At 38.9% G+C, this 25,905-nt stretch overlaps 1 protein-coding gene across 1 annotated transcript in view; it reads right to left on the minus strand.

Moving 5' to 3' along the window:
* LOC124768435 (elongation factor Tu, mitochondrial) overlaps positions 1-25,905 on the minus strand; it is a 58,253-nt gene that overhangs the window by 18,700 nt on the left and 13,648 nt on the right. Inside the window, exons 5-9 of the mRNA XM_047249156.1 lie at positions 7,171-7,311; positions 5,474-5,618; positions 5,256-5,369; positions 5,060-5,164; positions 2,840-2,991 (exon numbers count right to left, since the gene is read on the minus strand). Coding sequence (XP_047105112.1) covers positions 2,840-2,991; positions 5,060-5,164; positions 5,256-5,369; positions 5,474-5,618; positions 7,171-7,311 — 657 coding nt within the window. The remainder of the gene's footprint in view (positions 1-2,839; positions 2,992-5,059; positions 5,165-5,255; positions 5,370-5,473; positions 5,619-7,170; positions 7,312-25,905) is intronic.

Here is a 25,905-nt window from a genome sequence, read left to right on the forward strand (position 1 = left end):
GTGTTGGTCTCTGGTAATTATTGGGGGACCTTTTCAGTAATGCAAAGTCTTTGGAAACTTGACCACACATCTTGAGAACAGCTTATTATGTTTTATCTATGCAGTATTTAATTGCTATAGCAATAAGCAAACACTATCTTTGGAATTTACAAAACAATGTTAGCTGTTATTTTCTTCTTTCCCTTGCAAACTGTGCCATACGAAGTCTTTTGAAACTTCTTTTAATTCAATAACTTCTTTTATGTCTCCTCCAGCTTTCATGTGGATACCAAGAACAAATTAGTAAGTTGTACTAATTGTAAGAAGCATTTCCGTCCCTCCCTCCCTCCCACACACACACACACACACACACACACACACACACACACACACAGAGAGAGAGAGAGAGAGAGAGAGAGAGAGAGAGAGAGACGGGAGGGGAGGGGAGGGGAGGGGAGGGGCAAACAGTAGAAATACAATACTTTTAACTGTTTACAGAAACTTTCAAGTAGGAAAATTGTATGTGAAGTTATGAGGAATCCATACATATAATCCCAATACTTAGAAAGCTTCAACAGGCCATGATGTGGAAAGCAACTAGCTTTGCCCTATACAAAATAAATCATCTGAACAGCTGCTCAACAGACTTACAGAAATCAAAAAACAAACAAAAAGAATAAAATATGGGATCCAGATTGAGATTTTGAGCCTCAAATTACAAGTATGGAGCTTTAACAATGCACCACTTTATTTGGTGGTACAGGTAAATCTTGTTATATGCACCAGCTATGTTTCGCAGAATCACCACACATACCGAGTTCACGTGAAGGTTGGTTGGTTTGGGGAAGGAGACCAGACAGCGTGGTCATCGGTCTCATCAGATTAGGGAAGGATTGGGAAGGAAGTCGGCCGTGCCCTTTCAGAGAAACCATCCCGGCATTTGCCTGGAGTGATTTAGGGAAATCACGGAAAACCTAAATCAGGATGGCCGGACGCAGGAGAGTTCACGTGAATCTAGAGTAATTACACACGTATATTAAGGGGTTTGATTCGCATTTACTCACAATAACCATTACAACTTTCTGCAACCCATTTTAATTAAAAGTTAACACACTTAAAAATATGACACAAACACACAGTAATTCATTTCCGTTAAGTCCATCTGCAACCTAAATAGCCTCTGGATCATCTACATTCAAAGAATCTGATAGTGCTGTGGACAATTCATTCTCCATAATGGATTTCCTTACATGGCTATCTTAGTTGCCCTGATCCTCGGAATGAGCATTTAGGCCGAGGTCACAGACATTCTCTTCATCGTCATCAGTGATCCAATCTGCTGCGCTGTGTCTGCAATTTCTCTCATTGAAATAGTGGGATCACTTCATCTTCTAGGTCTGATACAGCATCAGGCCATAGTTTCCTTCACATTCACAAGTTTTGGAGTGGTATTAGTTCATATGTTTATAATGGCATCAGTTGCCATCTTAATATTAAACTATCACCAGAAAATCTCAACAGTAAGTTTAACATTAAGATCACATCCTTCTACAAGACTGGAGAAAGTTTTATTCAGATAGTATGTCTTTAATGCAGAAATAAATCCCTGATCCATGGGTTGCAGTACATATGTAGTGTTTGTGGCAGAAATGGACTTCAGTGTTTTGATTTCTACCAATAATGGAAAGTGAGTGACTGAGAACATTATCAAAAATGAGAAGAATTTTGAAGAAGATTTTTTCTTTCTCAATTCTCTCTTCAGTTTATTAACAAAACAGCCACCGAAAATAGCAGAAATCATTCAAACTATTTTACTCCATCCCAGCTTGCCCACCACAATCTTAGGATTCTGACAGTAGAAGACCATGAAGGGCTTGACTTTGTAATCCCTTCAACAGTTCCTCCAAAAACAAGGTTGCATCAGTCCTTGGCAGCCTTAAATCCAGGTGATGTTTTTCTTCAATAGAAACGAATGTGCAGCTAGGCATTACTTCCCAAATACACACATTTCATCAAGGTTTAAACCATGCCTCACAGTTTAGCCTCTTTAAAATCCTTAGCACCAACTTCATCACTATAGTGGCCTGTCCTATTATTTTAATGCTGTGAAAGCCAAACACTGCTGGAAACAATCAAATCAACATGAGCTGGCCACGACAGGTGCTGGATCTTCCTCTTCTTGCGTTAAATCCACACACAGGCCCTTGGCTGTAATTTGAGTAGCAGTTCCAAGCAGAGGCATGTGCTGTTGGACGTGATGCTCAAATAAATGGCTTAGCATTTTTCCTAGTCTTTCTATCACTTCTGGGTGAGATTTGGGCACTTGAGATGCACTTATGTTAGCTGAAGATTGATCACTATTTAAACACATTCTGCATAGTAATGAATATTTCTCACTGTGGATTCACTTAGTCCAAAAGCAAGCTTAATGTCAATAATATGCTCTCCTTTCTCACAGCAATCCAGAACTTTTAACTTTATTTCTAATGAGTAAGACTTTGTATATGCTTCTTTCCCTTGACAGGGACACCTTCCTTCCTTTCACCTGATACTTTAAATACAAACCCTGTCACGTGAAACTTCACAACACTATTAACCTGAGCTGAGTATTTACATATTGACAAACACAAATTGCACTAACACATTAGGGCTTACTTACAGCTTTTGTATACTGTTGACAAATGGCAGCACTGGACTTAAAACTAAATTCGCATAGATGAAAAAAAAATAAAAATAAAAATTAAAAAATGCAGATAATGGATCTGTGTGTATGGGGTCTAGCTGTACTGATAAGCATGACACTGATGGTGACTATTATCTTGAAATTATCATTGCATTTTTCTGACATCAGTTACTGTACCTGAGCTTCCACATGATCCTCAGCTTTCATAGTACCAGGTTTACACATTATCATCCCACGGCGAAGTTCATCCCTCTTCACACCTCTTACCAATGCACCAAGGTTGTCTCCAGCTTGAGCTTCTTCCAGTATTTGATGAAACATTTCAATGCCTGCAAACAAACAAGTACTGACTAAAAGTAAAATATGAATGATCAAATTTTATAAATATATGAGAATGAGGAATTGATTGGTAGTAAGAAAATGGCAATCCACTTCAAAAACCAATTTCATTTGTCTTTCACCTTAAATTGATGTTTAGAGTTTGTTTTTAACAAAATGGTAGTTAAAACAATTGTTTTGGGCATTGTAAAGTAGTTTGAAAAACAACTTAAAGATCTCTTGATGTGCTGCCACATCCATGTTTCCATTGCTTTCACATGTCACATGTCGTCATTTTTGTTATTACATTAGGTATAGTTGTTACTGTATTTAGAGTTGGCAGTCCTGTTAGAAGATCCAACTTGTGATGACCTTATTTCTTCCCTTATATATCTTTGGTTCTTCAGCATTTTCTGGTTATAAGCTTTCCTGTAGTTTAACTTGTTGCTATATTTTATCATCCTCAAATTTCTTGCTACACACTGTCATCCTTGAAAGTTATTAGGGCTTCAAAAAAGTATTTTCGGTAATGGAAAACTTACACTTTATGGGAATTAGTTTATTTTACCGGGAAGTAGAGATTGTGTAGGTACATCTACAAACCGAATGGACGTGAAGCGACACCATCGAGTGCCTCAAGACAGAAGCTGAAATATTTAGAGATAAGCCAAGAGAAATGATCAAGATAATGCAACAGAATGTGGTACCATGATTGCTTAACTCAATGCTTTGTATAGGCTACCAAAAGATGTTACTGTGTGTGCACTCTGTGGAAAAGGTGCCATTAAAATTTACAAGATCATGAGCCACGAAAGATGTGGCCAGTAAACTTCATATGTTTTGCAATTTCTGTGGAGTAACTAAAACTGGGTATTATTCTGGGTTGTGCAAAGGAAGAGTTAATAATACAAACATTAGACTAGTATATGGAATGAAGTACACTGGGAAGGATGAAAGAGCAGCTCAAACATTTTGTGCTATCACATATTTGCCATCACCTCCAAGACTTATGAAGTATACACAGTCACTTTTTGACAGCTTTAGTCAAGTGATAACTGTCTATGAAAACACTGTGGTGTGCAATGAATGTGAAACGTACATAGTTGCAAGAGTATAACTCTGAATTGAATATCCCAAGAATTAAATAAAAAATGTAATTCTTGTTTATTTTATGCATAAAAAATTTATTTGAGTTAGAGTTCTGAAACTTTTTGGGATGTTTTAGGATACTTTTTGGATGAAAGCAGACTTCAGACATTAATGTACTATCAACAGGAAGAAAAATACATACTGATTAATTAAAAAAACTAACATTAATTTTGATTATCTGATGTAAATACTTCTAGAATAGAAACTTGTGACCGAAATGGTGTGATTGTAGTCTACTTTTTAGACAATCAAGTAGTTAATGTGTACTTGAAAGTTTATTCATTTAAATGAGATATATATATATTCAGTGCATGGATTTCAAGTAGGGACCACCAAATGAAAAATGAATTCACTGTTCTTTACAGAAAGTGAATTTGATATGTGAACTAATGTGATTAACTGTGTACCAAAATGTTCAGCAAGAAACACTCATGTTGTACTAATTTGCATCCTCCTAAGGATTTATATTCTTCTGTTAGAGCAGTGTAAACTTTGTAAAAATTGTTAGTACTTTTACAGGCTTTCAGAGGCAAGCTACCTTAAAGTGATTCGCGTACACGCAAAAGCTTAATCTTGAGTCACCCAATCACAGGTGTACGACAATGAAACAACATGACTATTATTTAATATCGATTATGACAACATAAATTCTCTCGGTCTTTGGTGCCCAACAAAACAATGAAATATGAGTGCAACTGAAATGCTGAAATGGTAAAGAGCTTACACACACACACACACACACACACACACACACACACACACACACACAAGGACTTGTGATTACATACTGCAAATATTTCCAATTGCAACAGCCCAAAAGATAATTATGAATTTTCACTGTCACCTTGCATAGGCTTCAGTCCAGCACAAATGCAGCACTACTGACATTAGAAATCTAATGGTGTAATACGTTTTTGTTCAGTTACATACCAGTAACAGTAGTTTTGACACTTTTGTTGTGGCCTATGAATTCTACATCAGCGCCTTTCTTGAGAGTTCCTCTTTCTAACCGTCCTGTGACTACAGTGCCACGGCCTTAGAAAAGAAAATGAGAATTACTGACTAAAATAAAAAGTGCAATTTGAATCATTAAAGCAAACTGTATGAAACTAAACAAATTCTGTACCAGGTATAGAGTAAACATTCTCCACTGGAAGCATGAATGGTTTATCCAGTTCTCTTATGGGTGTAGGTATGTGCTTATCAATTTCATCCAGAAGCTGCAAAATTGGCTCGGCACCTATTGAATTACAATTCAATATTCAGTTCTTATGATTTAACAACAAACTGAAGCATGGAGAGTTTCATACAAAAAGCTTCCTATAACAATTAGCATTTACCTACCCATTTCAGGATTTCTGCCCTCAAGTGCACAGAGGGCAGAACCCTTTATCACTGGTATGTTATCACCATCATATCCCATTTCAGTCAAGAGCTCTCTCATTTCCATTTCAACTAATTCTACCATCTCCTTGTCTGCAGCATCAACCTAAAATATTTTAAAAGCTTATTTTTCCAAAACGCCACACATGTGTATCAATACATAAAGGCATATCTAAAAACAATGATGATGAGACTTACCAAACAAAAGCGCTGGCAGGTCGATAGACACACAAACAAACACAAACATACACACAAAATTCAAGCTTTCGCAACTAACAGTTGCTTCATCGGGAAGAGGGAAGGAGAGGGAAAGACGAAAGGATGTGGGTTTTAAGGGAGAGGGTAAGGAGTGATTCCAATCCCGGGAGCGGAAAGACTTACCTTAGGGGGGAAAAAAGGACAGGTATACACACACACACACACACACACACACACACACACACACACACACACACACACACACACATATATATCCATCTGCACATACACAGACACAAGCAGACATTTGTAAAGGCAAAGAGTTTCCCTCTATTATATTCAATACATAAAGGCATTTTTAAATAGTTATCTTAACAGTCTCAGTTGCAAGCTGGGAAAAATTTACTGAAAATTGAACAAATCTTTACATGAAATTTTTAATTTGAATTTCTCCAGGCTACTACTTCCTGAAATTGAAACATTCCACAAGATGTACAGTGTATATCCAATTGCAAAAACTGTTTTTCTATGTTACTACGGGGTGTTCAAAAAGTCTCTCTGCCGTGCCGTATGATTGTTAGCCATGCCTGCCGTAAGCCGCAGTGAATACACTGAAATGAAACTCAGTGAAATAAAAGTTATTAATTTATTGAATATTCATTTTTACTTACAAATTTTCACATTAAATGTTGAAAGTATCCCCCCTGTTGTTCAATACACAATTCAATTAATCTAATCATACGGCACTGCGGAGAGACTTTTTGAACATCCCATATAATAATACATAAACAAGAATTCCAAAACAAAATACTTTTTTCAAACTATCACCATAATAATAATAATAATAATAATAATAATAATAATAATAATAATAATAATGCGATTATGGGCTTGCAAGCTCACTAAAACTATTACTGCAGTTTAAAAGTAACATAAAACAGTCTTGATTGCAAGAAACCTTTATTTTTGTGGTTACTGTTTCGATCAGTTACTGACCATCTTCAGACCTCATATCCTGATGGTAGGCAGTGGCAGAGAATGGAGCAGGCACTATGAACTCCACGAGTGTCTACTGCTGACGTTCATGGAGTTCCTAACGCCTGTGCCGTTCTCTGTCATCACCTCTCATCATGGTATAAGGTCTGAAGATGGTCAGTAGCTGACCAAAACCAGTAAAACAAAAATAAAGATTTCTTGTGGTCGAAACTGTTTATGTTCATTTTAAAGTACTAAGAAAAATGCTGTTTGCCACGAGAAATGTTCTCAAAAAGTTACTTGTTACTACAGTTATAACCTGACTGTGGCTTTACAAGACAAAAACTAACTGACTACACAAATTAATGTTGTAAAAAATCCACACTTTTACGATTTTATTTATTTAAGACAGAAATTATACAAGCACCTGAAAGGAAAGTTTTCTTCTCTCAATGATGTTTCTGGCATATTTGCGTAGAACTGACCTTATTTATAAAGACCACTATGTGATTTACACCAATCTGCTTTGCTAAAAGAAGGTGCTCCCTTGTCTGTGGCATGGCTCCATCAGTTGCAGCAACTACCAGTATTGCTCCATCCATCTGTGCTGTACCTGTGATCATGTTCTGTAATATTGTAAGAAGAAATTTCAGTATGAAAGAGTGTAAAACACTAATTAAACAAAATTTGATGGTTTCTCTGTGCATTGGCCTGAAATGCAAAATATGAAATGTGTACCAGAGATATTTCTCTCAAAGGCAACAAAATATTTTGCAACTTTTTTAATTGGAATCCCTTTTCAACTATAAACAGTCCTATTTAAACTTCCGCAATCAGCAAGTTATCTGTAACAGAGGGTTTGTTTTTCCAGTGTCCTCTGAACTTATTCACTGTTTGTGTAATGTATGATTAATTAATTAATGGTGAACTTCCAAGCATACAGCTGAGTTACTGTTTCCATATAAACTTCATTCATCATGATATAAAATTCAAAACGGAACTTGAAAAAGAGGGCTAACTACCTTTCCTTGATGTGTTATTGAATCACAATGTATACAGAAGACCCATGCACAGTGATGCCTCAAGGCATCACCACACCCCACAAAAAAAAATTTGGTGCAAAAGACCCCAGTCTACAGAGCCCCAATACTTTCACTCAAGAAGAGCCACTGAAGAATTACAAGACCTATGAATAGTATTCTGAAGGAGTGAGTACTTAAATTGTCAAATTGAACATGCATTGCAGTCAAAAATCAAGAACTGCTTGAGAAAGAGGTTGAAACTAAGAGCAAGGAAGATAAGTCGAAAATCACAAAAAATCTCCTGGTTGCTAGCCCAGAATTTAGAAAGATCAGAAGACTCCAGTGCCTTTCACTCACTTCAACTGAGAAGTAAAGTTTTCTTTGTAATGTTAAAGATTACCGAGGTCTCCAACAGCTGTGTGTGTGACTTCCACTCCATGACAATTTGACTTGTCTTACATGGGGCACGCTATGAGATGCAAGGAACATCAGTGAAAAACTTGACTAAGCAAATCAGCTATTTCCAAGCAATACCATGAATATAATCATAAACTGAAATATGACAACACCAGTATTAAGGTGCAAATGCCAAGTTTTTGAGACAGAGAATTAAGGAGCCTATAGAGGTCAGTACATCAGAAAACCCAATAAACAGGAGCAGAGGTTTCCATTTAAACAAGACTTGGGGTTCAGCACTCAGTTTATTACAATCTTGCTAGCCATCACATTCACCAAAGCTGGAAAACATTGAGATGATTTGTGCTTCACAGATTGTCAGTGCAGGTTCTGGAAAACAAAGGAGCATGAAAGGGATTAGTAGACATTGGGAATCAAACTCAGCTATAAATAGTGGTGCAATGGCAACAGAACTTCATGATCTTGTTGGAGTTCAGGCAGCAAGTACATGTAACAACAAAGTCACAGCACCAGAAGTAGACAGCTGGGTTGGTCGTTGAAATTGTGCATAAAATGGGAACAGTGTATACCTGGAAGCACACTATTTATCAATAACACTGACAAAACCTGAGATGACAAATTAATTCCTAGTATGCGCCCATAAAGTATAATGAAGTAATACTTGCCCCCTAAGAAAGTCTGAGCTGCATCACTGTGGGCCATTAACAACATAGACCAGGCACATGCCCAACATTGTTTCCCACCTGTGTCCACAGCACACAGTACACAAGCAACATAAAACATTACGCACAACACACAGAGATTAGACTTAACATACGTTGCAGTACTGATCTTAAGAAGTGACCATGGCAGAGAGAGGAAGTTTTAACTGGGAAGAGAAAATGATAAACCATTATACCATCTTATATGCAGTCAAACCAATAAATCACAATGGAAAATTATATCTAAAAACAAAGATGATGAGACTTACCAAACAAAAGTGCTGGCAGGTCGATAGACACACAAACAAACACAAACGTACACACAAAATTCTAGCTTTCGCAACCAACGGTTGCTTCATCAGGAAAGAGGGAAGGAGAGGGAAAGACGAAAGGATGTGGGCAAAATGTCTGCTTGTGTCTGTGTATGTGCGGATGGATGTGTGTGTGTGTGTGTGTGTGTGTGTGTGTGTGTGTGTGTGTGTGTGTGTGTGTGTGCGCGCGCGCGCGTGCGTGTGTATACCCGTCCTTTTTTCCCCCTAAGGTAAGTCTTTCCGCTCCCGGGATTGGAATCATTCCTTACCCTCTCCCCTAAAACCCACATCCTTTCGTCTTTCCCTCTCCTTCACTCTTTCCTGACAAAGCAACCGTTTGTTGCAAAAGCTAGAATTTTGTGTGTACGTTTGTGTTTGTTTGTGTGTCTATCAACCTGCCACCGCTTTTGTTTGGTAAGTCTCATCATCATTGTTTTTAGATATATTTTTCCCACGTGGAATGTTTCCTCTATTATATACAATGGAAAATTAATGAGAGAAGATCAGTTTTGGTTGATTTTAGTGCCACAGTGTCCTCACAAAAAGATTCAGTATTGTTTCAATGACTGGCATAGAGCTCCCCAGCACTTTTGGGGGGGGGGGGAGGAGGGGGGGAGGGGGGGGGGAGCGTTTTTAGAAATATCTTCCATGTGCAGCAACAAGTATGCTGCATATTTTCATACTACAAATGTCTACATTCGAATTCCACCAAACACAGCAGCACGTTAATTTTTGAAGCACTGACATCAAATTGTGATGTGCCTTTGTAAGCCAATCATGGGTCATGTCACATGATCTCGCAAGCCAATGACAACACATGTTCAGACCATAGGACACGTGATGTAGTCATCCAATAGCAATATCACTGTTAAGTAGCACTAACACACAAACAGGAAATGTTAATGGTTTAAATTAATATGTACAGTGTAGCTGCAAGGAAAGCTTGACTTTCACGTATACGGTAATACTGGTCACTAAGATTAATAAGCTAAAGTAAAGCTAAGCTTTCACATTTAAATTGGTATTTCTTAAATGGGTAACATTTTAAGATACATCACACAAATGTGCCAATAAAATTTTAAATAATAAATTTCTAGCCTTCTGGGCTTGAAATTCTTGTAAGTGGCTGGTCCTCAAAGTGTTCAAGTTTTAAATGAGAGTCAAAACACACTGTGATTTAAGAGTGTCATCGCATGTTCTCACATGTAACTTAATTCATTTTACTTAAAAAGAAATTTCCTTTGAAAGTAACACTTTTCAATCCACAATATTTTCCCGCAACCAGTTAGAAAAGGTTCATTTAAGCAGTTGCTAGAGTGTGCCAGAAAACAAGCATCAGTCACTGTACGTGTGCAGCTACGATGAAGTGGGAAGCCCATACGTTGGTATGTGCAAAGTTTTAAGAGAAGCATTAAGAGATCTTGCAGTACATCATGAAAGAAACGGGACATCATAGGATACTTCACGAGCATCGGAACTTCGTAAACCATATTAAAAATGCATAATTTTGCTTAAAGTGCACATTAGTATGTCCAGATTCACAAAGAAGTAGGCCCCAACCTCATATTAACCCCTTGAGCACTGCAGACATGAAATCCCACCGTGCTTCAGCTTTCCACAGGGGCTATGGACGTCGTCAGCCTCTACAGTGGCATTTTGCATGGGCACTGCAGATGGCATTCACCATCACAGCCTGGCCGGTGCCCGAGTCCTAATGACAGTTTTTACAGTCAGCCGGTTCTGCTACCTGTGTTCCTGTGGATATCCACAGGCGACCAGCAGTATTCCTGTCCGATTCCATAGTCGTCGTTCAACATTCATGCTAGCTCGGTCATGTTATCTTCTGCATTCTGCTTCTGTGGTGTCAAATGGGAAACAGGAAAATCACTAAACATTAACATGGGTCTCTCAGTGTGTGCCACCCTCCCATTACAAACCAGATTGCTCTGTGCATGAGCGAATCTGGCAGCTCGTGCTTGTCAGAAAAATTTTTTGGGTAGCATCTGGCTTCTTGTTGCTACTGCTGATAAAGCTAACAGCCACGCTCAAGAAGCCAGAAGCGGGAGAAGGTGCTGCTCATTTGCAAGTCAACTATGCATGTGCATGAGCCCACTGGTAACTGCTCAAACGAACCTAATGTAAACAGTTATGATGTCACGCTCATCAGAAGCAGTTTGTTGTTATAAAGTACTACGTAGTCTTCACCTTACAGCCTTTGACACAATTTGCTGTTGGCAGACGCTTGTGTGTGCAGTGTGCTCTGTTGTTGTAAATGGTGCCTTTCATTCACAACTAAAGTTTTATTTGTTTTCCTCGTTTATGTTTCCTTGCTGCAGTAATGTTCTTTGTTAGAGCATCAGTTCTTACCAGTCAAAATCACAAAAAATTTACCTGAAAACTATAACAATGAAAAATTTCCGGGTGTTTCCTGGTTGTCCCAGAGCGTCTACACCCTCATCCACTACTGGTCCAATGCCGCCAATTTTATGAACATTTCGATCATTTAACTTACTACAGAAAAGGGCAGGAAAAGTTGTCCATGGAACTTGCACTGAATGGTTTTCTGTTAAATCATTAGTCTCTGTCACAAGGGCATAAAATATTACCACTTTTAGAGGCGTGTGCATGTGCACGTGCTGGTTGAAGACATTTTAGAAAAAGATCTCTTGTATTTAGCTTGCAGGCAAAAGATATGAGAGATCATTATTTTGACATTTTTTAAATTAACTGAATTCTCTTCTTGAAGAATCACCTCATGCAGTACATTACCATGTTTCCTCATGCAACGTGGATAGCGAAAACCATTTATGTATTCAAAAACTTAAATGTTTCTCGATGAAGCTGAATTGCAACCAAAAGAACAGACTGTAATTTGTTATGTTTGTATTTTCCTTATGTTGAAGCATGATCCTGTGTAACTTCAGAAGCCAAAACTCTGTATCTGGATTTCAGAATCCTTTCGAAACTCCATATGTCTATATCAGGTTGCGAACAGTGATAGCCCACATGTGACTTTATGAAAACCAAAGTATCACTTATGGTTCCTGCCCCCTTTTTCTGCTGCCCTGACCTCCTAAATATGGTGCATCAGCATTCTTTGGAATTCGTTTCGCAGTCCTCCTGTTCACTTTTGTGAACTGTTTCCTTGGACTTGTTTGTTCAGCAAAGACCTAGCTCTATTAAGCACATTATTTTCCTTTGAGCAGTTGTGTAGAGTGAGGTCACACTGTTATGGGAATGTTAAGAAATGCAGGAAGACTTGCAGATGTTCAGTGTTTGGCAAACAGATTGACTGCTCACCTTCAAGATAAACAAATACCAGGTAGATTAAAATATGAATGTGCCTTTTCATTTGTCTACACAATGTGTGATCAGTTATAAATATCTACTAATATCTGTTCACAGTAATTAGAAGTGAAAGCAATACATAAATCTGTGGTGTCACCGCCAGACACCACACTTGCTAGGTGGTAGCCTTTAAATCGGCCGCGGCCCATTAGTATACATCGGACCCGCGTGTCGCCACTATCAGTGATTACAGACCGAGCGCCGCCACACAGCAGGTCTAGTCTTGACACTCCCTAGCCCTCGCCCAGTTGTACAGCAGACTTTGCTAGCGATGGTTCACTGTCTACATACGCTCTCATTTGCAGAGACGACAGTTTAGCATAGCCTTCAGCTACGTCATTTGCTATGACCTAGCAAGGCGCCATATTCAGTTACTATTATTACTATCTTCAAGAATGTATTCTGAACAGATAATATTGTGGATCATGTACCATCAACAGCAACATTCATCATTAATGGATTATAGTTAAGTATCAAACTAAGTACGTCCGCTTTCTGAATTCTCATTCCTTGTCACGTTCCTGACCTCACGTCAGTATAGTTCTTCCCTCCTCACGCCAGCCTGCATGAGCCAAAATGCGTGCATTTCGGCCTCCACTCTTAACACGGTGTTGGCTCTTCTGCTAACACAAAAAAAATCAACCTTGGGGAAACTTGTTACTAGACAAATTTCTCAGAACAATCCTCCAAAGCATGTATTTTACCCATAAGGGAAGTTGGTTACAAAACCTTTATTTGTCAAATTGCTGAGTAATAGTATGAGATTGGGACTCATTATTCGGTATCACCCACTCCCCCCCCCCCCCCCACACACACACACACACCGCCTCGGGCAAAACTTTGTCCACCAGCACCAGCACTATGATAACTTTTTATTAAGCCCCGAAGGTGAAGAACATCCTTCCCACCTCTCCCAATCTGATCATATCAGAGGCATGTCATATACCAACCCTGCTGCAACCCAACCTCTGCAGAGCTTTTTTTGTGGGTGTGATACCCAAACAGCTGCTAAGCTGATTAAATGGCCATTACCAAACCGTGGTCAAGAGTGTCTTAACAACCCAATGGCAGAACAAGTGACTCAGCACATGTTCATCATATGATATCTGTATTTCCCCAGTCCAGTATTTGCTTCTCTGAATACATAAGTGGGAATTGTCTTAAAGCATATTGTTCGATCCTGCATTCTCCTTGATCTCAAGGTGCACTAGCTCGTCCCCATGCCTCTCACTTCATTCCATTTATCTACACTCACAGTGTTCTCTCTGCAATCTCCCTCTTCCTCTGTTAAACCCAACTCTCTCACAATTCACGTAACTTCATTTCACTGAGTAACACAAAGTACTTCCCATGTCTGCACCAGAATGGAATCACCAGTGACACATTTCTTTAGCATTCTCTTGCTGCCTCTCCCTCTTGGAAGTTAGCCTTCCTCCCCGAGAGAGAGAGAGAGAGAGAGAGAGAGAGAGAGAGAGAGAGAGTGTGTGTGTGTGTGTTCAAAAAAGAGCTGGTTAAATTACATGAAGTGAATATGTCAAGGAAAAAAATTATTCTAGTGCACTACATAACATATATTAAACACTGTACAGGGACCTACAACTACAGATGTAGATGTACAGAGCAAAATGGGTACTGGAAGGAACACTCATCAAATTGACAAAAATGTCTGTATTTTATACCTCTCTGGCATGATAATTTCTATAAAAGTTAACTGCCAAATTGCACACTATTATTTTGGTGACCTGTGATATCAATAACATGGCTTCTGTGATCATTTTTAGACTTGCCACAACTAATGGAGAGGGAAGCTACCGCATTTTCAGTTAAGCACCTCATTCAATGTCACAACATTCTTTTGAGACTCACATTATCAGGCCACACTTTCGCAAACTGACACTACTGTAATTGGGTACCAGCAACAGCTACGCAACTCAAGCACAGTATCAGTACATAAACCATATTGATCTCATGACTGCTTGGTTCGATTTTAGCGTAATTTGGATACAATGTGAAACATTTCCTCACTTCATTTATATCTGTTGTATCCAATGTGGGCTCATTTGATTGACATCTCCAATTAATATGAATACATGACCGGTTGACATTTCATTATTATAAAACTTTTCCGCTGTTATTTACTGTATGCCTTTGTGTATCAAATCCACAGTTTCAGTATGATGGCAACCCACCACCTATTTATGTATCTCACATGGAAGAACTTTCCATACAGGCAATGATTAAATTTATATTATGTTGAGAAGAAAATGATCCCAAAGATCAAAACTAGTGGTCAACAAAGAATATTGTACAATAGCAGCTTTTGACTGAAGATGTATTTTTTATGTGCAAAACCCCATGTATGTACAAGATAACATACATCTGAGTACAAGCTTTCAAGGATGTACCCAATTTTATTGTCAAAAGATTGGACTCACGAATACCTCACTCTGTACACAAGCAAGTCCAGCTTACTGCAGATGGAATGCCATCACCTAGAGTCGTGTGATTGACAAGCACAATAATGGAAAATCAGAATGAAGGTAGCACAACATGCCACACCATCCCTGACCAGATTTCATAGCCTCATGTTTCACTACTGTGGACTTTCTGAAGTATCTGAACTTTACGTGCTGTGTCTGTTCAACACAGCACTCAGGCATGGTGCGTATTGTCCAGCAAATGTTCAGAATTACAGAACAGCTTAAGATCTTTGGCCCTGCCCGATACACAGCCTCATGCTCCCACTGCCCATGCCAACAAGACTCTTGCTTGCCAAAATTACATATTTATGTCATACTACCAAGACCCTCCATCAGTGCTATGGGTTGCTTACTTTCTGAGTGGCGATGTATTTTATTAAGGTAATGGTGCTTAAGACTGGCCTTTGTAACCATCATATCCATAGCTTTAAGATGTACATTAAGCTCTGAACTACATACCATAAGCCTAGATATTGTGTCTTTATTTACTAAGATGTCATTAGCAAGTGGGAACCTATCAGTGAACCACTTAACATCTGGATTCACCAAACCCATTTAACATGTTCTGGTGACTATTTTTTGTGCAGCAGAAATTGCTTATTACACAATGACTTACTATAACAGCCACGAATTCTGCATTATCTACAGCCACTGATGGCTACTTCACACCTGACTTTAAGAAGCAAGCTTTAAAAGTCTGCTCCCCTCTGTCCAGGCAGTGTCTGCCTACATACAGATGTCAATGTGGCATAATGGAATAGATATGCTGCACTAATTTTTGGACTACGTGTATGCTACACATCCATTCATGAAGTTTTAAAAGGAAATAGATAAAGTAACTAAGTTTCCCTTTTTGACTGAATGCAAACTAGGCAGTGGGTTAAGCCATTAAGCACACAAGAGGTCAACATGCACCAATCTTTAGACAAATGAATGCAGTGGGTGGGTTGAATCTCCCAATACCAGATGTCAGTTTTCACCTGTTACATAATGATGTTGGGGTCTATGAGGTCGCTCTTGCTCAGAAATAGGACAGAACACTTTATTTATATTAATTTTGGAATGTCAGCTGTACTGATAGAATGGTCTGCAGAGTAGCCCAAGATCTAGGTTATGTTAACAAGTAACAGTAGTTTTATTACAAGTTGGCAAAGCCAGCAAATATTAATGTGAAAACTTAGCTGTGGTGAATGTACCTTTTGATAACATCACGAGTCAAAGCAGAAAGTTGGTATTAGCAGGTTGCCACCTTTAAGTCAGAATAATTCCTTGCTAAGGATTTTAGTAGACAAAGCTCAGACTATTCCAGATCACAACAATCTCAGTGAAAATACTTGAGCTTGTGTTCAGGAAGAACAGATACAAATATAATTGATAATTGTATTAGACATCTGTTTACTGGTAAATCAAAGTGTAGACCCATTCAGCTAAAGAAACGAGATCTACAGCTCTCCTTCCACCCCGTGACTACCTCAAGCAAAACAGCACATAAACTAGGCAAACAATACATTAGATCAGTGCTCCAACTCTTCAGAAAATGAAAATGGTGCATTCAGTGGCATGTGCACATGATTTGACAGAATACAAGATGAGATATGCAAAAAATTTTGCACCAGTAAGGTTTTTAAGTTGAGTTTTGAAGATAAGAAGGTCCTATTCCACAATCCAGTGTACAGGGATAATGTAAGTAAAAGAAGCAGTAGAAATTAACATGTGCTACAGCACACTTCAAAGAAAGTAACTGTAATCTTAGAAAAGCCAGAGGTAGGTAACACATGGGTCATTCCCTGTCAAATCGCCTAATTTCGGAACATATCCTTGCTCTACCATCATGGATTTCGATGAAATTTTATGTGAACATTTGTCCATGTCCCTGATGAACATTGGTAAAGTTTAAAGTTCACCAAGCAATAATGGCTCTATGTAGCGACTTGTTTTACTCAACATGCGACTTTGCACAAAGAGCATAAATTTCTGGTGAGTTTGAGCTATTGTACCTCAGGCAACAGGTTGCTGAAAGAAATAAAATTTGGCCATCTTGTACAACTTTGTGTGTTTCCTTAAGAATAATAACGAAAAGAATTTTACAAGCTAAATTCACCCAGAAACTTTTAGACGGAATTGCACAAACAAATTGGCGCCCAAAAAAATTTCAAAATTTGGCTTCCTATATCTTGGGGAGCAAAGGTATGACAAACAAATTAACCATTTATATAGCACTTTCCCATGCAAAAAAATGAAGTGCAAAATTGAAGATATTCTAAGAAGATAAATGCGGTACTTTTGCCCTGATTTTGTAAAAAACTATGTTCTAGAAAACTTTCCAAACTGCACTCATTAGGAATACCATGGTTTTAACCACTAAAAAAAGGTATTTGACTATCAAACACAGGCTATAACAAGATTAGATAATTTGAAAATGTTAAGCACGAAAGCAGCAGCCTGAAAAAATGTAAATTTTGGATTCTTATATATCACAGAGTAAATGCATACTGAACATGAAACTAACTATGCAACAGGTCAATAGCACTAGGTTGTAGAATACAAAATTTCATTCACCAACTATTTTCCAGTAATCTACCAATTCATCAAAAGATGAAGATTTTTGTGAAAAGATGAAAATACAAATTATTCGACACTTCTTTTATAAGCAAAATCTTCAAAAACAGACTAATTTAAAACTTGTTTTAAGGTCCTCCCCCCACCCCAATCCACCCCCCCCCCCCAAACAGTACGTGTAATTTCCAACATGGGCAAACAATACTACATAAATTTAAGCAAATCATTAGGACAAATCTCACTGTGAATAAAGTTTTGACTGTTGTTTCTTACATCTCATTGATTAAAGGCACGATAAACTTAAAATCTTTGGACAACAACAACTTAGCAACATAAGGTTTTACAATATAAAGTATCATTCCCTTATTGCTTTCTAAATTTTTACAAAATCAGTTCAAACTTGATTTTTCTGTAAAAATGGCAAAACTACATCACATTAAACTTACTTTTAGAAAATCTGGTTTCCACAATTTATATCAAATCTATTACAGTTGGAAAGAGCATGTTTTCAAGCATTCAGAAATTCTGGAAAATGTACCAATTAAATATGTTTGGAGCATTATGTGCAGGGCCTTCCAACCACATTGGGACTCTGGCGATCTAACATGCCAATTGAATAGAATTTGATTTTATACAACAGTTTTTTTGTAATATCAGGTCAAAAATACCACTTTTTTTATCTTTTTACAAAAACTTCAACTTTGCACTTCATTTACACAGTATCTGAAAGCAGTACATAAATGAAAATTTATATTTGAGAACCTTGTGTTGTTAATCTACTACATATCAAGTTCCACCGTTACTCATATTTTCAGTCCCCCAAATATGAGAAGCCAAACACTGAACATTTTTTAGATGTCAATTTTTTAGGATGACTTTGCATTTTCTTGGTGATAGCCTGTAAAACTCTTCTCGTTATTCTTTAGAGAATGCATAAAGTTGTACAAGATGAGCACATTTAATTCCTTTCAACGAAGTATTGCCCGAGATATAACAGCTCAAAGTTTCCAGAAATCCACATCACTCTGTGCGAAGTCACGCAGTCATGTAATTGGCTATATCTCTGCCAGTATTGCTTCAACAAATTTTAAACTTTACCAGTGTTCACTGGGGACATGGATGAATGTTCACATAAAATTTCATCCAAATCCGTAATGGTCCAGCAGGGAGGCCTAGGTGAGCTGACATGGACTGATCCACATATGGAATATTCAAACAGAAACAAATATTAAGAACTTTATATCAGGGGAGAGTGTTGGGTGCTGAGGTAAGGACTCAGTCCTTCCTTTATGTAATTCTAGTCTTGGAGGGACTGGGAGGGGCTACGTGTAAGTATTACTTCAGTGCCAACAATTTCCCATGTTTGCGTGTGCAAAACTTGCCTCTCACAAGATATCACACTCCTGATTCAAGGCCCACCAGTTATGTATTGGTCACACACTGGTTCCAGCAGATAGTCATGTCCTGTATAAAATGGTGCAAATCTTCAAAAGCTCATCTTAAAACCAGCATAATTTCTTTCATAGAATGATCCAACCATTAAAAATGTTGTGGCCTATCTTAGAAGACAACTGAATTTAATCAAAAATAAGGTACACACACTACTTACCTGACTACACATTCAACATCAGGTCTGAACAAATGGGGTTTAAAAAAAAAAGAGCAAAATGACTGATAATAAAATTATTCCATAATAATTTACCCTGAAAAATATTTAATTTACCCTGAAAAATATTTGGTCTTGAGCATAATACATGTATCAGGACCTAATGACTTCTGTGATGCAAAGATGCAGTAAGCATCTGAAGCTAAATAATGTACAACTTTAGGCCTCTTCCACACAATTCTGATTAATCTGAACTGGCTGCAATCAATCAATATTGTGGTCAACAGAAGTTACTTCTAAATGAAATCCTGATTGAGAAAGGCCATTATTGACAAAAGATTTACATGGCATACGGAATTCTACATAGTGGAAAGAAAATGTTGAAGGGGCTCAATAGATTTTTTTCAGCTGCCAGATTAACTAAACTTACCTTGTAAACTGAATGACGTGACAATGCACACTTTCTCCTTTCTGTTCACATGGTTTGAGGATATACAAATACTAGCTAAGATAAACCAAGAGTCAGAATGAAACTACATATGGGGAGGTAAAGATGAGAAAAGAATACTGGCCTAGAAGTAAAATATGTAAAGTAATACGCAAGGTATAAGGCTGGCATGATACGGTCTAAAGAAAGTAAGGACGAGATCAGAAAATGAGCTGGAACATTATGTTTGCATTCTCTCATATTTAGTGTGCAGTATTTTCTGTTTGATCTAAAATGGGTGCCCAACTCTGGAATCAATGCAGGGAGAAAGAAACAATTAGTCCTTGAAGCTCAAAGAACAGTATTTGCAAAGCTTTCCACACAAAAGATGCAACACTTCAATTTCTTACAGAAACTGAAATTTATTTTAAATCTATAACATTCTTAAGGCACTAATCCACTATCTTATGACAGAATATTGTGGTATGGTCCCACTGAAGTGTCCAAAAAATGAAAAAAGAAAGGCGATTATATACAAATGTAGCAAATTAAGCCCATGACACACACTTCTAGGAAATTATGACTATGCTCATGAAGGTAATGTCTGTCTATTTTGGTACTATACACTTCACACTTTACTTCAAAAACCTTTGAGACAATCTCTGAGACCTCTGTTCGCATCTTCAAAAGCTGGTATTTCCACCTCTTGCACCAATGACAGCATTCAACCTTCAGGCATGATCCTGATTAATGCGGTCATGTCCTGTTGATGAATCATATCCCATCTTCCAGGCAGACATTCTGTAGGTCCTGTATGGTCTATGAATAGTGCTGATGGGATCTTCTACCCAGCCAGCCCCAAACATGCTTAATAGGATTCAAATCAGGGCTTCGAGCAGGCCAACCCCTAGTATGAATCCCTGTTTCATCCTAGAATCCTTGCACAATTCTCACAACATGTTGGGATCAATTGTCATGCAATAGTATAAAATCACCACCAATAAATGAAACAAAAAGGTACAACATGCTACAGAAGGATTTCCTCCACATACCGATGTGTGTTAAGGTTCCTACAATCCACGAAGACCAAATCCATCCATGCAGCTGCACTGATTCCTGCCCACACCATCAAAGAACCACCCTGAAAAGGGCCCTGATGAGAATGTGTAAGGTGGAATACCTTTTGCCTGGCCTTCTCCAGCTCCTCTCTCTTCCGTCTGGTGACAGGAGGCCAAATTGTGACTCATCGGTGAACACCACTTGATCCCACTGTTTTACTGTCCAGCCAAGATGTTCCCTCATGAAATGTAGTCGAGTTGTGCAATGCTCTCTGATGAGTTCCAAACCTGTAGAATGTTTCCTGGACTAAATATTATCTTCTTCCAGTCTTTGTTGAATGGTTTTCTCGCTAACATTCACCCCCCTAACCTGGTGGAGTTTGTTTCGTGCTTCAGCAGCGGTGGGGTGACAGTTAGGTGGGGTGACAGTTGCAAAGAACTTTAAGTCGTAAGAAGCAGTCATCTCTCTCCAATGTTGCTCTTCTCTGACCTGTTCCTGGTCTACTTGCAAATCCTCCAGTTTCTGTGTACCTTCATATGATTCTGGAAATCTTGGAAGGTATGGTCCTCAACACTTCTGCAATGTAATGCATGCTGCAACCATCTTCCACCAAAGCAACAGCTTTCACAGCTTGTTCAGCTTAATGGCATGTTTCCTCCAAAGAGCTGATTACAACAATTACAGAAAGATCTTACAAACATGTTTGATTGAAAGAGGAACAATTCACAGCATAAGAATAAGCTCTACAAGAGTGGGAAAAAAAAGGTTATTTGCTCACATTCAGTGATGTGTTTTCCAGGTTGCATGGGAAACTAAGTGAAGCTAGTGCAATAAACAATCAACACTTCGTTGTTTGATCGCAAAGCAACGCCAATAACCCCACCTCAAAAAGTTGATAAGTGCTTCACATTGACTAAATAGATAATTACACATCCTTATTGGGTGCTGCATTTTTTGTGCCAATCACTGTACATACATTTTAAATTTTCATTCTGTTCCATTTAGTACTTCAACATAACACATGCATTTTGTAACATGTTTAGACGTGTGTAACAACAGTTATCAAAAGAGGTCATTCATTCATAAATATGTTGGCATAGTAAATACATTAGCATAATTATTACAAGAGGAAGGCCTTAGAAGCAGCCAGCTGATTCAATTCGTGTTTGGCAGGTGACTAAGTGAAGTTCTCTGGGATATTTTGGCCCACCACCCCTTATTTCAAGGAAACCACCTCTAATGTTCATGACACGCAATCAGCTCAAAAGTTAGTGGGATGATAGATAATTGAAAATTAAGCATTTTTAATGGCCATACAGAAAGTCCTCCAACATACTATTTGAGAATTATAGAAAAAAAATTATACAACTGCCACTTACATACGCATAAGATTACTCCTTTACACTGAAAGCAGTGCTGGCTCTTTGACGGAATCACCTGGTTGGAGAGCGAAAGACCTTTTTACATGTATTCTACCTTCATGGTGTGGGTTCCTGTAGTCATGTCCTAGTTCATGAGCCACGGGCAACGTATGAGTGGCCAAGTAAGTGGTCCCGACAGTTGGGATACCAGTTACTTTGGAATAAGGCTGGGCATCTCGGACATATTCTGAGTCGTGGTCACCTTTATGCTCATACGGCAAAGACTACCAAATCCACCGGTTAGTACCTCAACCGTTATGGGTAAAACCCAATGGGACTCGGGGCAAGTAAGGCTGGCAACGTGCTTCCCTGGTACTTTAAATATGATGCTGGCAACAATCAGGGCAAAATGGCTCGGACCTTTGGAGGTGACGGAGTCCCACCTCTAACTGACAAACCAGGGACTCCTAAGATACGACTTGGCAAACAAATGGTAATGAAATGGGGCGCTATTAATATCAATGGGGGCTACTCTGGGAAGAAGGTAGAGCTGGCAGAGGCTGCAAGTAAGATGGGGCTGGACATTTTAGCTGTTAGTGACATTCGGGTAAGGGGTGAGAAAGAAGAGGAAGTGGGAGAATACAGGGTCTACCTGTCAGGAGTCAAAGCAGGAATAGCACAATGGGGTGTAGGGCTTTACATCAGGAAAGAAATGGAACCCAACGTAGTTGCAATAAGGTATGTAAATGAATGACTGATGTGGATAGATTTGACAGTGTCTAGCAAGAAAATTAGGATTGTGTCAGTATATTTGCATTGTGAAGGGACAGATCAAGATAAGATGGATAGTTTTTATGAGGCACTCAGTGATGTAGTTGTTAGAGTAAAGGACAAGGACAGTGTTCTCCTCACGGGTGATTTTAACGCCAGGATTGGAAATCGAACAGAAAGGTATGAAAAGGTTATGGGTAAATTTGGAGAGGATATGGAGGCTAACAGGAATGGGAAACAACTCTTGGATTTCTGTGCCAGTATGGGCTTAGTAATCACAAACTCCTTTTTTAAACATAAGAACATTCACCGGTATACTTGGGAAGGCAGGGGAACCAGATCTGTCGTTGACTATATAATAACAGATCAGGAATTCAGGAATGCTGTGAGGGACACACGTGTATTCAGGGGATTCTTTGATGACACTGATCATTATTTAATCTGCAGTGAAATTGGGATTGTGAGGCCGAAAGTGCAGGAGGTCAGGTCCATATGTAGGAGGATAAGAGTGGAGAAACTTCAGGATAAGAAAATCAGGCACAAGTACATAACAGCGATCTCAGAAGGTTACCAGTTAGTTGAATGTAGTCAATTATAGTCATTGAAAAAGGAATGGACAAGGCACAGGGACACAGTACTAGAAGTGGCTAAAGAACGTCTTGGAACAGTAGTGTGTAAAAGTAGGATGAAGCAAACAGCTTGGTGGAATGACAGTCAAGGCAGCCTGTAAAAGGAAAAAGAAGGCTTATCAAAAATGGCTACATACTAGAACTCAGGTAGACAGAGAAAGTTATGTTGAAGAAAGAAACAAAGCCAAACAGATAATTGCAGCATCCAAGAAGAAATCTTGGGAAGACTTTGGAAACAGGTTGGAGACTATGTGTCAAGCTGCTGGAAAACCATTCTGGAGTGTAATTAGCAGTCTTCAAAAGGGAGGTAAGAAGGAAATGACAAGTATTTTGGACAGGTCAGGAAAACTGCTGGTGAATCCTGTGGATGCCTTGGGCAGATGGAGCGAATATTTTGAAGAGTTGCTCAATGTAGGTGAAAATACGATCAGTAATGTTTCAGATTTCGAGGTAGAATGGGATAGGAATGATGATGGAAATAGGATCACATTTGAAGAAGTGGAGAAAATGGTCAATAGATTGCAGTGCAATAAAGCAGCTGGGGTGGATGAAATTAAGTCGGAACTCATCAACTACAGTGGAATGTCAGGTCTTAAATGGCTACACAGGATAATTGAAATGGCCTGGGAGTCGGGACACGTTCCATCAGACTGGACAAAAGCAGTAATCAAACCAATCTTTAAACATGGAAACAGAAAAGATTGTAACAACTACAGAGGCATCTCTTTAATCAGTGTTGTGGGTAAAATCTTCTCAGGTATTGTTGAAAGGAAAGTGCGAGTATTAGTTGAGGACCAATTGGATGAAAATCAGTGTGGGTTTAGGCCTCTTAGAGGTTGTCAGGACCAGATCTTTAGCTTACGGCAAATAATGGAGAAGTGTTATGAGTGGAACAGGGAATTGTATCTATGCTTTATAGATTTAGAAAAGGCGTATGACCGGGTTCCTGGGAGGAAGTTAAGGTCTGTTCTATGAGATTATGGAATAGGAGGCAAACTTTTGCAAGCAATTAAAGGTCTTTACATGGATAGTCAGGCAGCAGTTAGAGTTGACGGTAAATTGAGTTCATGGTTCAGAGTAGTTTCAGGGGTAAGACAAGGCTGCAACCTGTCTCCACTGTTGTTCATATTATTTATGGATCATATGTTGAAAACAATAGACTGGCGGGGTGAGATTAAGATATGTGAACACAAAATAAGCAGTCTTGCATATGCGGATGACTTAGTTGTGATGGCAGATTCGATGGAAAGTTTGCAAAGTAATATTTCAGAGCTAGATCAGAAATGTAAGGACTATGGTATGAAGATTAGCATCTCCAAAATGAAAGTAATGTCAGTGGGAAAGAAACATAAACGGATTGAGTGCCAAATAGGAGGAACAAAGTTAGAACAGGTGGATGGTTTCAAGTACTTAGGATGCATATTCTCACAGGATGGCAACATAGTGAAAGAACTGGAAGCGAGGTGTAGCAAAGCTCATGCAGTGAGCGCTCAGCTACGATCTAATCTCTTCTGCAAGAAGGAAGTCAGAACCAAGACTAAGTTATCTGTGCACCGTTCAATCTTTCGACCAACTTTGTTGTATGGGAGCGAAAGCTGGGTGGATTCAGGTTACCTTATCAACAAGGTTGAGGTTACGGATATGAAAGTAACTAGGGTGATTGCAGGTACTAGTAGATGGGAACAATGGCAGGATGGTGTCCACAATGAGGAAATCAAAGAAAAACTGGGAATGAACTCTATCGATGTAGCAGTCAGGGCGAACAGGCTTAGATGGTGGGGTAATGTTACACGCAGGGGTGAAGCAAGGTTACCCAAGAGACTCATGGATTCAGCACTAGAGGGTAGGAGGAGTCGGGGCAGACCAAGGAGAAGGTACCTGGATTCGGTTAAGAATGATTTTGAAGTAATAGGTTTAACATCAGAAGAGGCACCAATGTTAGCACTGAATAGGGGATCATGGAGGAATTTTATAAGGGGGCTATACTCCAGACTGAATGCTGAAAGGCATAATCAGTCTTAAATGATGATGATGATGATTATGATTCTACCTTCCACTGCATCCACCGGTCGCTGCTGCACTCTATTCTCCGACACTAACCTGGCGGTAGTCGGCTGCAAGCGCGCTTACCCACCCTCCCCCCAGAGTCAAGCATTAACAATGTTGCCATATGATTAACTTAAGCTCACTTATATTTACAGTAGGTGCTCAAAATGATGTCCCTCTACAGCATGAGCAGCCTGACATCTCCTGAACACATTAGCGAACACTTGACGAATTTCGGCTGCCAAAATCTGGGAAATGACAAGCCAAACCTGTCTTCCAACTCTTCAAGCATGCGGGGGGATTGGTTGTGTGCACCTTGCTTTTTTAACATTCTCCAAATATAAAAATCACACGGTTTTAGACCAGGAGGAGGAGGAGCCCATACATCTATCCCATCACCAAAAACATTTCATATTGCTATCACAAAAGCACTGTTGATGTTTGGTCTCGCATCGCAAAGAAAGAAAAGGAAAAGGGGGGGGG

Source organism: Schistocerca piceifrons, chromosome 1 (assembly GCF_021461385.2).
Source record: "Schistocerca piceifrons isolate TAMUIC-IGC-003096 chromosome 1, iqSchPice1.1, whole genome shotgun sequence".
NCBI classification, from domain to species: Eukaryota; Metazoa; Arthropoda; class Insecta; order Orthoptera; family Acrididae; genus Schistocerca; species Schistocerca piceifrons.